At 41.0% G+C, this 15410-nt stretch overlaps 1 protein-coding gene across 1 annotated transcript in view; it reads left to right on the top strand.

Moving 5' to 3' along the window:
- Positions 1-15410, top strand: part of Mroh2b (maestro heat like repeat family member 2B) — a 77155-nt gene that overhangs the window by 19046 nt on the left and 42699 nt on the right. Inside the window, exons 11-17 of the mRNA XM_027936221.2 lie at positions 267-340; positions 9282-9404; positions 10651-10764; positions 12310-12466; positions 12614-12654; positions 13467-13608; positions 14163-14203. Of these exons, the coding sequence (XP_027792022.2) occupies positions 267-340; positions 9282-9404; positions 10651-10764; positions 12310-12466; positions 12614-12654; positions 13467-13608; positions 14163-14203 (692 nt within the window). The remainder of the gene's footprint in view (positions 1-266; positions 341-9281; positions 9405-10650; positions 10765-12309; positions 12467-12613; positions 12655-13466; positions 13609-14162; positions 14204-15410) is intronic.

The following is a 15410-nucleotide window of genomic DNA, read 5'->3' as shown; positions in this document are numbered from 1 at the left end:
ACAAAATTCAGAGCTGATCCACCAGGAATGACATATTGAATCCCTGATGGAAGCGAACACTTCAAACAAGATGAAACAAATGTCGTAGGAAGTAAAGAAAGACACAGACTCCTTAAAGAGTTAGGAAAGAAAAGGGTAGGAAATAATTGAATAACATGTTAAAGACAAAAGACAATCATGTACCATAATTCTAGTAGGTTTTCATCAACCGTAAAAACACTGTACTCCTACTGGATCTGACCTCACAATCTTTCTTTTTCTTCCAGAACCCAGGTTGAGGGATCACATCATTTCAATTGAAAGAACAGTCAAAGTTGTCATGGGTGACCCCAATACAAAAGTAAGAGAATTAATAGAAACTTTTACTTTGTTATTGGTAGTTATAGGAATAGATGAAATAACACTAATTTTTAAAGAATCAACTGTGAGACTGCTTTAAGAAGAGATCAATGATCAATTTCATTTTTAAAATAACTCAATCCCAAAAAGATAAACTCCATGAAGGTAAAACCCTAAGAGTCCTTTCAATGGACTCTCACCCAGAGCAGCACTATGTCAATGCTCTTCAGATATTTAAAAATAAATGTTAATTATAAAGATAATGTGTTTCCCCCTCCCTCCCCCAAAAAAACCCTGAATCTTGTTCTTAGCTTATATATCCTCTTTTCCATCCAGAGAGCACTGAGAACAAGTCTTGCACACCATAGATTGCTCAATATTTCCTGATTATTTGATTAAAGTAGTAAAGTCAGAAAATATAGAACTTATGCTAGGAGAAATCAAGAAAATTAGCAGTTATTGTAGTCGTTGTATGAAACCTACACCTTGAGAACAAACTCTTTGCAGAAGGGGAGAAAGAAGAGGAGAAAAACCTTCTAAAAGGCTTTGGACTTCAATGGATATTTTGTTATTTAAAATAACAAAAACTTTGCAATACATAATAAAGGAGTAAAATATGAACATGCAAAAATATATATCACTCCATTATGTATACATATACATTTATTTATATATTTATATATGTGTGTGTGTGTGTGTGCGCGCGCGTATGTGTTCCAGTAATGAATGAAGCCAATAGAAGAACTATGAAAGTAGTTTGGAATAGAATAAAAAAGTATGGATACATTCAAAGGCCAGCTCCCTAGGCAAATAAAAAAAAGAAGATGGATCTTTTTTGCTTTACTATGGAGAGTAATTCTGTGTCTTCATACTTTGACCATCAAGCAGCCCTGCTTTTCTGTTAAAAATTAGTTTTTACTTCCCACCCTGCAATAAATTACCCATTCACTCAAGGATTGGGTCTTCAGGTTTCTGTCCTCCAGGGAAGCAATCAAATAAATGAATTTAAACCAAATATTGCTAAAAATATTATAACGCAAATTTATAATATCTCCCTCTAATTCTAAAGGCTAGATATATTTCAGAATTCACAATTTTTTAGATTATAGAAAGATATTATTGTAATAGCAACCCCAAATCTAAATCGATGGGTATTTCTGCAATACAATGTACACATATCCACACAACACATAAGACTACAAACAGCTTTAAAAGAGATTAATGTGGATTTTGCCACTAAATTATTTTAAAAAACAAAATTCCAGTTTCCAGGGTTCTTTGGATTTTAGAATTGTGAATAAACAATTGAGGACCTGTAATTCAATCTACAATACTCTTCATTGAGTATATTTATTTATTTTTTTTTTTAATTTTTTTATTGTTGGCTGTTCAAAACATTACATAGTTCTTGATATATCATATTTCACAATTTGATTCAAGTGGGTTATGAGCTCCCATTTTTACCCCATATACAGATTGCAGAATCACATCAGTTACACATCCATTGATTTACATATTGCCATACTAGTGTCTGTTGTATTCTGCTGTCTTTCCTATCCTCTACTATCCCCCCTCCCCTCCCCTCCCCTCCCCTCCCCTCCCCTCTTCTCTCTCTGCCCCCTTTACTGACATTCGTTTGTCCCCCTTGTATTATTTTTCCCCTTCCCCTCACTTCCTCTTGTATGTACTTTTGTATAACTCTGAGGGTCTCCTTCCATTTCCATGCATTTTCCCTTCTCTCTCCCTTTCCCTCCCACCTCTCATCCCTGTTTAATGTTAATCTTCTTCTCATGCTCTTCGACCCTACTCTGTTCTTAGTTACTCTCCTTATATCAAAGAAGACATTTGACATTTGTTTTTTAGAGATTGGCTAGCTTCACTTAGCATAATCTGCTCTAATGCCATCCATTTCCCTGTAAATTCTATGATTTTGTCATTTTTTAATGCAGAGTAATACTCCATTGTGTATAAATGCCACATTTTTTTATCCATTCATCCATTGAAGGGCATCTAGGTTGGTTCCACAGTCTAGCTATTGTGAATTGTGGTGCTATGAACATCAATGTAGCAGTGTCCCTGTAGCATGCTCTTTTTAGGTCTTTAGGGAATAGACCGAGAAGGGGAATAGCTGGGTCAAATGGTGGCTCCATTCCCAGCTTTCCAAGAAATCTCCATACTGCTTTCCAAATTGGCTGCACCAATTTGCAGTCCCACCAGCAATGTACAAGTGTACCCTTTTCCCCACATCCTCGCCAGCACTTGTTGTTGTTTGACTTCATAATGGCTGCCAATCTAACTGGAGTGAGATGGTATCTTAGGGTGGTTTTGATTTGCATTTCTCTGACTGCTAGAGATGGTGAGCATTTTTTCATGTACTTGTTGATTGACTGTATGTCCTCCTCTGAGAAGTGTCTATTCAGGTCCTTGGCCCATTTGTTGATTGGGTTGTTTGTTCTCTTATTGTCTAATTTTTTGAGCTCTTTGTATACTCTGGATATTAGGGCTCTATCTGAAGTGTGAGGAGTAAAGATTTGTTCCCAGGATGTAGGCTCTCTATTTACCTCTCTTATTGTATCTTTTGCTGAGAAAAAACTTTTTAGTTTGAGTAAGTCCCATTTGTTGATTCTAGTTATTAACTTTTGTGCTATGGGTGTCCTATTGAGGAATTTGGAGCCCGACCCCACCGACTGTAGATCGTAGCCAACTTTTTCTTCTATCAGACGGCGCGTCTCTGATTTGATATCAAGCTCCTTGATCCATTTTGAATTAACTTTTGTGCATGGCGAGAGAAAGGGATTCAGTTTCATTTTGTTGCATATGGATTTCCAGTTTTCCCAGCACCATTTGTTGAAGATGCTATACTTCCTCTATTGCATGCTTTTAGACCCTTTATCAAATATAAGATAGTTGTAGTTTTGTGGATTGGTTTCTGTGTCCTCTATTCTGTACCATTGGTCCACCCGCCTGTTTTGGTACCAGTACCATGCTGTTTTTGTTACTATTGCTCTGTAATATAGTTTGAAGTCTGGTATCGCTATACCGCCTGATTCACACTTCCTGCTTAGCATTGTTTTTGCTATTCTGGGTCTTTTATTTTTCCATATGAATTTCATGATTGCTTTCTCTATTTCTACAAGAAATGCCGTTGGGATTTTGATTGGCATTGCATTAAACCTATAGAGAACTTTTGGTAATATCGCCATTTTGATGATGTTAGTTCTGCCTATCCATGAACAGGGTATATTTTTCCATCTTCTAAGATCTTCTTCTATTTCTCTCTTTAGGGTTCTGTAGTTTTCATTGTATAAGTCTTTCACCTCTTTTGTTAGGTTGATTCCCAAGTATTTTATTTTTTTTGAAGATATTGTGAATGGAGTGGTTGTCCTCATTTCCATTTCAGAGGATTTGTCGCTGATATACAGGAATGCCTTTGATTTATGCGTGTTGATTTTATATCCTGCCACTTTGCTGAATTCATTTATTAGCTCTAATAGTTTCTTTGTAGACCCTTTTGGGTCTGCTAGGTATAGAATCATGTCATCTGCAAATAGTGATAATTTAAGTTCTTCTTTTCCTATTTTGATGCCTTTAATTTCTTTCGTCTGTCTAATTGCTCTGGCCAGTGTTTCGAGAACTATGTTGAACAGAAGTGGTGAGAGAGGGCATCCCTGTCTTGTTCCAGATTTTAGAGGGAATGCCTTCAGTTTTTCTCCATTCAGAATGATGCTAGCCTGAGGCTTAGCATAGATTGCTTTTACAATATTGAGGTATGTTCCTGTTATCCCTAGTTTTTCTAGAGTTTTGAACATAAAGGGATGCTGTACTTTGTCGAATGCTTTTTCCGCATCTATCGAGATGATCATATGGTTCTTATTTTTAAGTCTATTGATGTGGTGAATAACATTTATTGATTTCCTTATATTGAACCAGCCTTGCATCCCAGGGATGAATCCTACTTGATCATGGTGCACAATTTTTTTGATGTGCCTTTGTATCCGAGTGGCCAGAATTTTATTGAGGATTTTTGCATCTAGGTTCATTAGAGATATTGGTCTGTAGTTTTCTTTCTTTGAAGTGTCTTTGTCTGGTTTAGGTATCAGGGTGATGTTGGCCTCGTAGAATGAATTTGGAAGTTCTCCCTCTTTTTCTATTTCCCGAAGTAGCTTGAAAAGTATTGGTATTAGTTCCTCTTTAAAGGTTTTGTAAAACTCTGCTGTATACCCATCCGGTCCTGGGCTTTTCTTAGTTGGTAGTCTTTTGGTGGTTTCTTCTATTTCCTCAATTGATATTGGTCTGTTTAGGTTGTCTATATCCTCCTGACTCAATCTGGGCAGATCATATGACTTAAGAAATTTATCTATGCCTTCACTATCTTCTAATTTATTGGAGTATAAGGATTCAAAATAATTTTTGATTATCTTCTGTATTTCTGAAGTGTCTGTTGTGATATTGCCTCTTTCATCCCGTATGTTAGTGATTTGAGTTCTCTCTCTTCTTCTCTTCGCTAGCATGGCTAAGGGTCTGTCGATTTTGTTTATTTTTTCAAAGAACCAACTTTTAGTTTTTTCAATTTTTTCAATTGTTTCTTTTGTTTCTATTTCATTGATTTCAGCTCTGATTTTAATTATTTCTTGCCTTCTACTTCTTTTGCTGTTGTTTTGCTCTTCTTTTTCTAGGATTTTGAGATGAAGTATGAGATCATTTATTTGTTGGTTTTTTCTTTTTTTAAGGAATGAACTCCAAGCAATGAATTTTCCTCTTAGAACTGCTTTCAATGTGTCCCATAGATTCCGATATGTTGTGTCTGTGTTTTCATTAATCTCTAAGAATTTTTTAATTTCCTCCTTGATGTCTTCTATAACCCATTGATCATTCAGTAACCTATTGTTCATTCTCCAAGTGATATATTCTTTTTCCTTCCTTCTTTTATCGTTGATTTTCAGTTCCATTCCATTATGATCAGATAGGATGCATGGTATTATCTCTACTCCTTTGTATTGTCTAAGAGTTTCCCTGTGACATAATATATGATCTATTTTTGAGAAGGATCCATGTGCTGCTGAGAAAAAAGTGTAACTGTTTGATGTTGGGTGGTATATTTCTATATATGTCAATTAAGTCTAGGTTATTAATTGTGTTATTGAGTTCTATAGTTTCCTTATTCAACTTTTGTTTGGAGGATCTGTCCAGTGGTGAGAGAGGTGTGTTGAAGTCTCCCATGATTATTGTATGGTGGTCTATTAGACTCTTGAACTTGAGAAGAGTTTGTTTGATGAACATAGCTGCACCATTGTTTGGGGCATATATATTTATGATTGTTATGTCTTGTTGGTGTATGGTTCCCTTGAGCAGTATGTAGTGTCCCTCTTTATCCCTTTTGATTAACTTTGGCTTAAAATCTATTTTATTTGATATGAGTATGGATACTCCTGCTTGTTTCCGAAGTCCATATGAGTGATATGATTTTTCCCAACCTTTCACCTTCAGCCTATGTATGTCGTTTCCTATCAAATGCGTCTCCTGTAGGCAGCATATTGTTGGGTCTTGTTTTGTGATCCATTCTACTAGCCTGTGTCTCTTGATTGGTGAGTTTAAGCCATTAACATTTAGGGTTATTATTGAGATATGGGTTGTTCTTCCAGCCATATTTGTTTATTTATGTTACTAAACATGGTTTGTTTTCCACTTTGATTATTTTCCCCCCTTTAGTGTCCTACCTCCCACTGTTGGTTTTCATTGTTATTTTCCATTTCCTCTTCCTGTAATGTTTTGCCAAGGATGTTTTGAAGAGATGGTTTTCTAGCTGCAAATTCTTTTAACTTTTGTTTATCGTGGAAGGTTTTAATTTCATCTTCCATCCTGAAGCTTAATTTCGCTGGAAACACAATTCTTGGTTGGAACCCATTTTCTTTCAGTGTTTGAAATATGTTATTCCAGGATCTTCTAGCTTTCAGAGTCTGTGTTGAAAGATCAGCTGTTATCCTGATTGGCTTACCCCTAAATGTGATCTGCTTCCTTTCTCTTGTAGCTTTTAAAATTCTCTCCTTATTCTGTATGTTGGGCATCTTCATTATAATGTGTCTAGGTGTGGGTCTCTTATGATTTTGCACATTCGGCGTCCTGTAGGCTTCTAGGATTTGGGGTTCTGTCTCATTCTTCAAGTCTGGGAAGTTTTCTCGAATTATTTCATTGAATAGATTGCTCATTCCTTTGGTTTGAAACTCTGTTCCTTCCTGTATCCCAATGACTCTTAAATTTGGTCTCTTGATGTTATCCCATATTTCTTGGATGTTCTGCTCATGGTTTCTTAACAGTCTTGCTGAGCTGTCTATGTTCTTTTCAAGTTGAAATACTTTATCTTCATTGTCTGATGTTCTGTCTTCTAAGTGTTCTACTCTGCTGGTAGTATTCTCAATTGAGTTTTTAAGTTGGCTTATTGCTTCCTGCATTTCTAGGATTTCTGTTTGTTTGTTTTTTATAACCTCTATTTCCCTGTATAGTTGATCTTTTGCTTCTTGGATTTGTTTATGTAATTCATTGTTGAAGTGATCTTTCATTGTCTGATTTTGCTGTCTGATGTCTTCCTTGAGACTCCAGATCATCTGAAGCATGTATATCCTGAATTCTTTATCTGACATTCCATCAGCTGCAGCTATTACCTCTTCTAAAGTTGAGTTGACCTGCAATGCTTGTGGTCCTTTCTTTCCTTGTCTCTTCATACTGTTCGCGTTCCTTTCTTCTTGGTGAAACTGTTGTGCTATTGAATTTTCCCCCTATATATTTATATTGGTCTTGTATAGTTGCAAAGTCTCCCTCGCAGGCGCGGGCGGCGGCTCTGCCCCTCCGCCAATTGGGGCAATGTGCCTACCACGCCGGCAGGCCGCTGGGCCTGCTCTGCCAGTCGGTAGCAGGTCCGCCGTCCTTGCAGGCGCGGGCGGCGGCTCTGTCCCTCTGCGGGCCGCTAGGCTTGTTCTGTCGGTGGTCGCAGTTCTGCCTACTTTGCAGGCGCAGGCAGCGGCACTGCCCCTCTGCAGGCCTCTGGGGCTGTACTGCCAGTGGGTCGCAGGTCCGCCTACTTTGCAGGCGTGGGGGGGGGGGGGGCGGCTCTACCCTTCCTCAGGCCACTGGGCCTGTTCTGTATCTCGGTTGCAGGTCTGACCTGTTCTGATGGTGGTCTCAGTTCCGACTACCTTGCAGGCGCGGGGGGGAGGGGGCGGCTCTGCCTCTCAGCAGGCCGCTGCTCCTCTTCTGCCGGTGGGTCGCAGGCCCGCCTACCTTGCAGGAGTGATTGGAAGCTCTGTCCCGCCGCGGGCCACTGGGCCTTTTCTGTCGGTGGTCACCCTTCCCCTACCTGGCAGGCGAGGGGGGTGGGGGGCGGCTCTGCCCCTCAGCAGGCCGCTGGGCCTGCTCTGTGTTTGGTCCCAGTTCCCTCTACTATGCCGGCGCAGGGGGAGGGGGCGGCTCAGCCTCTCAGCAGGCGGCTGCACCTCTTCTGCCGGTGGGTCGCAGGCCCGCCTACCTTGCAGGAGTGATTGGAAGCTCTGTCCCGCCGCGGGCCACTGGGCCTTTTCTGTCGGTGGTCACCCTTCCCCTACCTGGCAGGCGAGGGGGGTGGGGGGCGGCTCTGCCCCTCAGCAGGCCGCTGGGCCTGCTCTGTGTTTGGTCCCAGTTCCCTCTACTATGCCGGCGCAGGGGGAGGGGGCGGCTCAGCCTCTCAGCAGGCGACTGCTCCTCTTCTGCCGGTGGGTCGCAGGCCCGCCTACCTTGCAGGAGTGATTGGAAGCTCTGTCCCGCTGCGGGCCACTGGGCCTTTTCTGTCGGTGGTCACCCTTCCCCTACCTGGCAGGCGAGGGGGGTGGGGGGCGGCTCTGCCCCTCAGCAGGCCGCTGGGCCTGCTCTGTGTTTGGTCCCAGTTCCCTCTACTATGCCGGCGCAGGGGGAGGGGGCGGCTCAGCCTCTCAGCAGGCGGCTGCTCCTCTTCTGCCGGTGGGTCGCAGGCCCGCCTACCTTGCAGGAGTGATTGGAAGCTCTGTCCCGCCGTGGGCCACTGGGCCTTTTCTGTCGGTGGTCACCCTTCCCCTACCTGGCAGGCGAGGGGGGTGGGGGGCGGCTCTGCCCCTCAGCAGGCCGCTGGGCCTGCTCTGTGTTTGGTCCCAGTTCCCTCTACTATGCCGGCGCAGGGGGAGGGGGCGGCTCAGCCTCTCAGCAGGCGACTGCTCCTCTTCTGCCGGTGGGTCGCAGGCCCGCCTACCTTGCAGGAGTGATTGGAAGCTCTGTCCCGCCGCGGGCCACTGGGCCTTTTCTGTCGGTGGTCACCCTTCCCCTACCTGGCAGGCGAGGGGGGTGGGGGGCGGCTCTGCCCCTCAGCAGGCCGCTGGGCCTGCTCTGTGTTTGGTCCCAGTTCCCTCTACTATGCCGGCGCAGGGGGAGGGGGCGGCTCAGCCTCTCAGCAGGCGGCTGCTCCTCTTCTGCCGGTGGGTCGCAGGCCCGCCTACCTTGCAGGAGTGATTGGAAGCTCTGTCCCGCCCTGGGCCACTGGGCCTTTTCTGTCGGTGGTCACCCTTCCCCTACCTGGCAGGCGAGGGGGGTGGGGGGCGGCTCTGCCCCTCAGCAGGCCGCTGGGCCTGCTCTGTGTTTGGTCCCAGTTCCCTCTCATTGAGTATATTTAAAGTGAGGCAGTGTTTCAGCCCCAAGTTTCCAACATTTTACAATAAAGGATATGTCTTTGGGATCTGGGGAAAAATATTTAGGTTGAAGAGAGCATTTCCAGTGACTCTGTAGATTGTTTCCTACTCCATTTATTTATTGTAAATATAGCTCATTTTATATTCTCTTTTGAAAAGGTTCCCACCTTTGAATGACTCACAATGGTTATATGATTAGGTACATCTCCATTCTTCTAAACATACTAAAGTATTGCTATTGCCTTGTTCCTACTCTAGGTGAGGAAATCCACCCTTCTTCTCATCCAAACCATGTGTGATAAGTGCTACATTGAAGCCCGGGAAGGATGGCCCTTGATTGATTATGTCTTCTCCCAGTTTGCAAAGTCTAACAAGAAACTGGTATGAGGGGTCTTCAGTTTTGAGTGTCACACTGAAACCTGGGATTTAAAAAAATTACTGGGCTCTATTAAATAACTGATTTCAAAGTTATATTTCATTGTGATTTTTTGGTAATTTTTATCGGCCACTGGATTCTCAGCTCCCTTTCACTCCTGTCAACAAGTAAAAGGGAGGTTAAATCACAGTTTTCTCTGAGGAGACAACCAGCATCCTTAATTTTGAGAATGGGGTTGGTGTGGAGAGGCACAGAGAGAGTGGACTGTTTTTAAGAAAACAAGAGACACTGATACTAAATGCACTAATGTTTTAGTCCATTTGGTCAGCTAATGCAAAAATTACATAGACTGTGTGGCTTGTGAACCTTTATTCCTCACAGTTCTGCATGATGAGAAATCCAAGATTCAATGTCTGGTGAGGGCTTGCTTCTTCACAGACGGTGCCTTATCCCTATGTCCACACATAGGACAGCCACCTACCCCACCAAGATTCCTTTCACATGACCATCAATTTCAAACACAAAGCCTCTGCCCTCATGACCTAATCACCTTCCAAGTGCCACTCCTCCTAATACCATCACCATGAGCATTAAGATTTCAACACATGAATTTTGGGGAAACGCAACCATTCAGACCATAACAACAGGGCTCAACTTTCTGTAGAAGAAAATTGTGTGTAAGTCAAGGCAAAGTGGCATACACCTGTTATCCCAGTGTCTCTGGAAACTGAGGCAGGAGAATCACAAGTTCAAAGCCAGCCTCAGCAACTTAACAAGGCCCTAAGCAACTTAGCAAGACCCTGCCTCAAAATAAAAAAATAAAAAAGGCTGGGAATGTGGCTCAGTGGTTAAGTGCTCCTGAGTTCAATCCCTGGTACAAAAAAAAAATTGAGATATATCAGCAATTTTAGGAATAAATCACAACTTAAATTGCAATCTACTCCACTAGGAAGCAGTGCTTTAAAAATTTTTGCCCCAGAGAAAATGAAAAAGAACTGATTGGGGGTGCGGATATCCTCTGCTCAAAGATCCTCACAATTTTTACTTTTCTATTTTATCCAGGGGTGTATTTTCCAACCCATTCCTCCAAGGGGCCCTTTCAAATAGGGATTAGATGTTGGAGACAATATCACCAGGATCCAGAGCTCCTTGAGTGACAACATCCCCATTCCAGAAACTGAAAACACATCTACTTAAGGTTAGAAGGACCAACATTAGGGCTTATTGTCACCTGTTTCATCTTTATTAAAGGAAAAAACAGTGAAATCTAATTCCCACGAGGAAGAAATTGGGGAGAAATCTGTTCAAGAAACAAGTCTCAAGGTCCTTAAAAACCTGGATCCACTTGCCTTTGGAATGCCCCAGGTAAGTGTTCCTTCGTCAATAGCTACAGTTACTTCAACCACCCGCCCAAAGCTCTGCCCTCTCAGGATGAAAGACAGGGGTTTGTGTCATCAGCTTTTTGATGCTTTGACTAGAGGATGTACCTTGTTATGTTCAGCACATAGAGTTTCCTCAAAAATCAGAAGTTGAATAAATCAATTTAATAATTAAGGTAACTAATAATAGCTACATATATCTGAATAGTACAGCACAGTTTTATAAGCGCATATATATTCTCTTCTCTCCGAACCTACCTAGAAATAGTATTAAGTAGTGAATGGGAGCTATGATGCAATAGACACTAAACTTTCCTGATTCATCTGGGAAGATGTTAAGTCACCCATGCTGAAGCCTTACCAAATACCTAATTAATCTGCACCTAGGGGGGGGAGTCTTGGAATCTACATTTTCCTTAAGCAAAATAGCCTGAGAAAAGATTTTCATAGCCAGAAGTACATAGCCCATCCAAGGAGACAATTAACAGACCACCCAATTTAAGTGGATCATAGGCTCCATGTATGTTGGTGTGTGGTTTGAGTTATCTGGGACATTCATTTAAAATGCAGATCCTGGCCACATGCCAGATGTGCTGAATCAGTATATCTGAACATGGGGCCCATGAGTCTGCAATCAAATCCATTCCAATATTTCTAATGCATCCTAAGATTGAAACTTTTGACTCCACAAATAAAGGCTGTCCCAGACTCTAAAGGTCCTGGAAAGCCAAACTCCTACCTTGTGTTTTGTTTAACAAACCAATGAAAATTTTAATCAAAAGCCTAAGCACTGCAAATAATAGTTGTAGGAAACTAATGGACCAAGATACAGGTAGTCTAAGCAAAGAGACTTTGTGACAGACCAGCCACAACTCACAGCATTGTAACTGTAGGAATTGGAACTGTGGCAGCATTGTAACAGTAGGAATGAAACATAGAAGGGCATGAAAGATTTTACAATGAAAATGACAACTTGGTGATAAAATGCAGACGACAAGGAAGAAAGAAGAGTCCAAGTTGACACCAAGGTCTCCATTATGACAAGAGAGATTTCCTGGGTAGGGGAATGGGGCATGAAACACAGTATTTATACAAACTATAGCAATTCTAGACCTTCAAAGCAGAAAGATGAGAGCCTGAAACACTAAGAATATCCTATCCTCTCCCAGTGGTTCTTAGTTGGAGCAGCCTGGGGAAATATGTGGGGCATTTTCAGTTGTCACACTGATGACAGGAACTTGGTGAAGGGGACCCTGGGACATTAGACTTCCTGTGGTGGCCTGCAACCATCCCTGACAATGAGGAATTGTCCTGCCCCAAATTCCAGGAAGAACCATTGAGCAACACTGACTACAACTAGCACCTGAAAATAAAAGGGATTTTACCTAACTTATTTCATTTTGACCTGTCCTGAACCACAAGATTTTAACCAATGAAAGTTTCTGAATCAGAAGGAGACCTCAGTGAGGCTTAGGAAGAAGTCATAGAAAAGAATAAGTGATCCTTTCATCTTGCCCTGTGTGTTCCACAGGTCCTATGGCCAAGAATCCTGACTTTTGTGGTGCCTGAAGAATACACAGGAACCCTGGACTACCTGTTCAACATCATCCGAATTCTGATCATGGCAGAAGAGAGGAAGAAGTATAATATGAAGGAGTCATCGGCACTCGTCCTCTCTACAGGAGCTGGTTCGTACATTCAGAAACAAAGCCAAGTTTTGCTATTAGGAGAGACTCATTTCCAGAAAGTCTTCTGTGCTCTGATCTTCCACCCAACCCCAGTCTGAATTTCTCTGGCCCCTACAGTGATGATTGAAAATTGCTTTCTCTTTCTAGTGAACCTTCCTTCACCACAGCAGCTACTGGCCAGACTTCTGGTAAGTGAGTTAAAAAGACGAATTTCAGTTGCTGTGGATAATTCAGTTCAAAATACAATGCTAATAAAAATTGCGTAAACATTGGGCATGGTGGTACATACCTATAATTTCAGCTATTCTTGAAGTTGAGGCAGGAAGATGGATCGCAAGCTCAAAGCCAGCCTTGGCAAACATAGTGAGACACTTTCCCAACAACAAATTACATACATACTCAAAAAAAAAAAAAAAAAAAAAACCACTAACATGATCTCAGTAACAAAATTTCTACTATACTAAAGACATGTGGTATATGCAACTACTGGCAAGATTGTTTCCTCACTTTGAAATGTTTTTCAAACTTTATGACTTTATAATACTCATAGACTGAATCTCATCCAGAAGTACCATCAAACAAATCCCACACCATTTGTATGGACTTCCCTTCTATCTTTTTGGCCACATATGTATCATTTACTCAAGCATGTTTCCATATGCATTCATTTACTTAATAAATAGATAGATCTGAGTATTGATTCTTTCCATTTATCTTTTCTTCTTCCTTTTTATTTATTTATTTGTGTGTGTGTGTGTGTGTGTGTGTGTGTGTGTGTGGCTTCCATGTATTTTTTTCATCTTTATTATCATCAGGGGGAAAAATGGGAGGATTGTCTAAATATTATCTTTGCTGTAGAATAAGTAAGGACTGTGATGATTTGTTAAGTGACTATCCAATTTAGGAATCAAGGGAATCTGGAACAAAAAAAAAGGAAAAGGTAGGTGAACCTTTTAAATACCTCTAAAATTGATGAATACTTATCTCTTTCATCCTTCAGGTAATATCTGTGCTTGCCAGTCTAGGTTCGTTACGTGGAGCTGGTGCAATAGGACTTTTGAAGATACTGCCTGAGATAATTCACCCCAAATTGGTAGACTTATGGAAAACACTAGTACCTGAGCTCCTGAAGCCTCTGGAAGGTACTTGGATAGCGTCTTTACTAAGGAGATGGGAACACAAAAAAATGGTGCACCATTTCTCTGTGTGAAACTGTTGTTGCTCATTTTAGGCTACAACTCTGAGCTTGGCATTGCAAGTTAGACAACAATCTATGTATTTTTCCTTAATTCCTCGTGTTTTATTTCTCTACCAATGCTCATACTGTGAGAGGACCTGGTGGGGCACACGCTTTGCAGGAAGGCTTACTTTTGCTCTGACCTTTTTCTTATATCTAGACAAACTCTGTTTTGATATTCTTCTAAAAAGTCATTATTCATTCACATTCGAGTATCAAAATACGGTGATTTCAGTAATTACTGCTGAAATTAGAAAACAAAAAAAAACCCCTAGATTTGTTTAAGGGATTAAATACGCACTCTTCACCTAACAAGTACTTTAAAGTTGCAAAAATAGTAAATTTCATCACAGAGCAGGAAGAAAGCCTGAAATGGAGTTCTAGCATCAACTGGGGGCCTGGTGGGGGAGAATTTGAGACAAGTTTGTTTGCAGTTATTGCTTCAATTTTTATTTCTAGGAAACAATGCTAGTGTGCTGTGGGAACTCATGCTGCTTCAGGTAAGGGTGGCTTCTAGGTGAATTGTTAAAGATGAATGAGGAAATAAACTGTAGCTACCCCTCTTTTTATATTCATTCTTTTTAGTTAGACATGACAGTAGAATCCATTTTGACGTAATTGTGAAAACATGGAATATGTCTTGTTCCAGTTCCTCTGTGAGCCAATCATCAGCCGGCAGCTGGAAGTTTGCTGGCAGCTGGAAGTTTGCTGGGGCCCCTTCGGCTGTGGCCCCTTCGGCTGTGGCTCTCAACAAGCCCCCCCCCCGTACCTCCCCTTTTCCTTCCCTCTCCCATCTTCTGTTCCTTTTCCTCTACTAATCTTCTGCCATTTAACCATAGCATTTTTTAAATTAATTTCTTGTGGATGTACCTGATGCTTAGATCCACTGTGGTATATTATATATTAACATAGGATAAAGTTACATCTACTCCTTTTAACAACTAGATTAACAACAAAAGAAATTTTCTTTCTCTGTTAGGAAGCCTTCATAGCAGTTCATTGTCTTCCTCTTATCTTCAGTATAGGTCTAGTCTTCTTTTTCCAAAACTGTGTGCCTGTGCCTTCTTCCCCTCATCTTCTAAGTCTGTTTAATTTCTTTCTTTTAAGGAACCCATTGGATGCTCTCCTATTAAAAAATAATGCATATAAGCATTTTCACTGGCTTTGACATTGTGTCTTTTTCTAACCTTGAAGTGGAAAAATATAGGAGAAATCATACATTTTAGAAATTTCATGGATTTTGTCCTCCAAAAAGACAAAAACAAAAACAAAAAAAAATGTCTTTTTATGTGTTGTTGAATGAAATATCAAGGGTTCAGAGGACCGAATATAACCCTGGCTCAAACAATTGGTGAATCCAGAAGTATTTACTTTACCACTGGGGAAGTTGGCAGAGATGTGCCTGTACATTTAATTGGTTATTAAGTGCATTTAATTTCTTATTCTAAAGATCTCTCTCATGGATTTTTTTAAATTTTTGATATATAATAAGCCAATCTCACATTGACAAAAGGAAGTTTTTCCAAGTCTATCAAAATTTGAAAAACGTTAGCTTCAACTTAAATTTCACATTGGGTTAGTTTCTACTTTGAGTCATTCAGAAGTTTTTGTTGAAGGGAAAAATAAGGAAGGCACTAACGTAGAGTTATTTTCATATTTTGTGTATTTTGTTCTTAAAGAGAATTCAGAACATATCAGAAAATGCTT

This window comes from Marmota flaviventris, chromosome 5 (assembly GCF_047511675.1).
Source record: "Marmota flaviventris isolate mMarFla1 chromosome 5, mMarFla1.hap1, whole genome shotgun sequence".
NCBI lineage: Eukaryota > Metazoa > Chordata > Mammalia > Rodentia > Sciuridae > Marmota > Marmota flaviventris.
The sequence above is the reverse complement of the archived record's forward strand: the minus strand, read 5'-3'. Positions and strand labels throughout refer to the sequence as shown.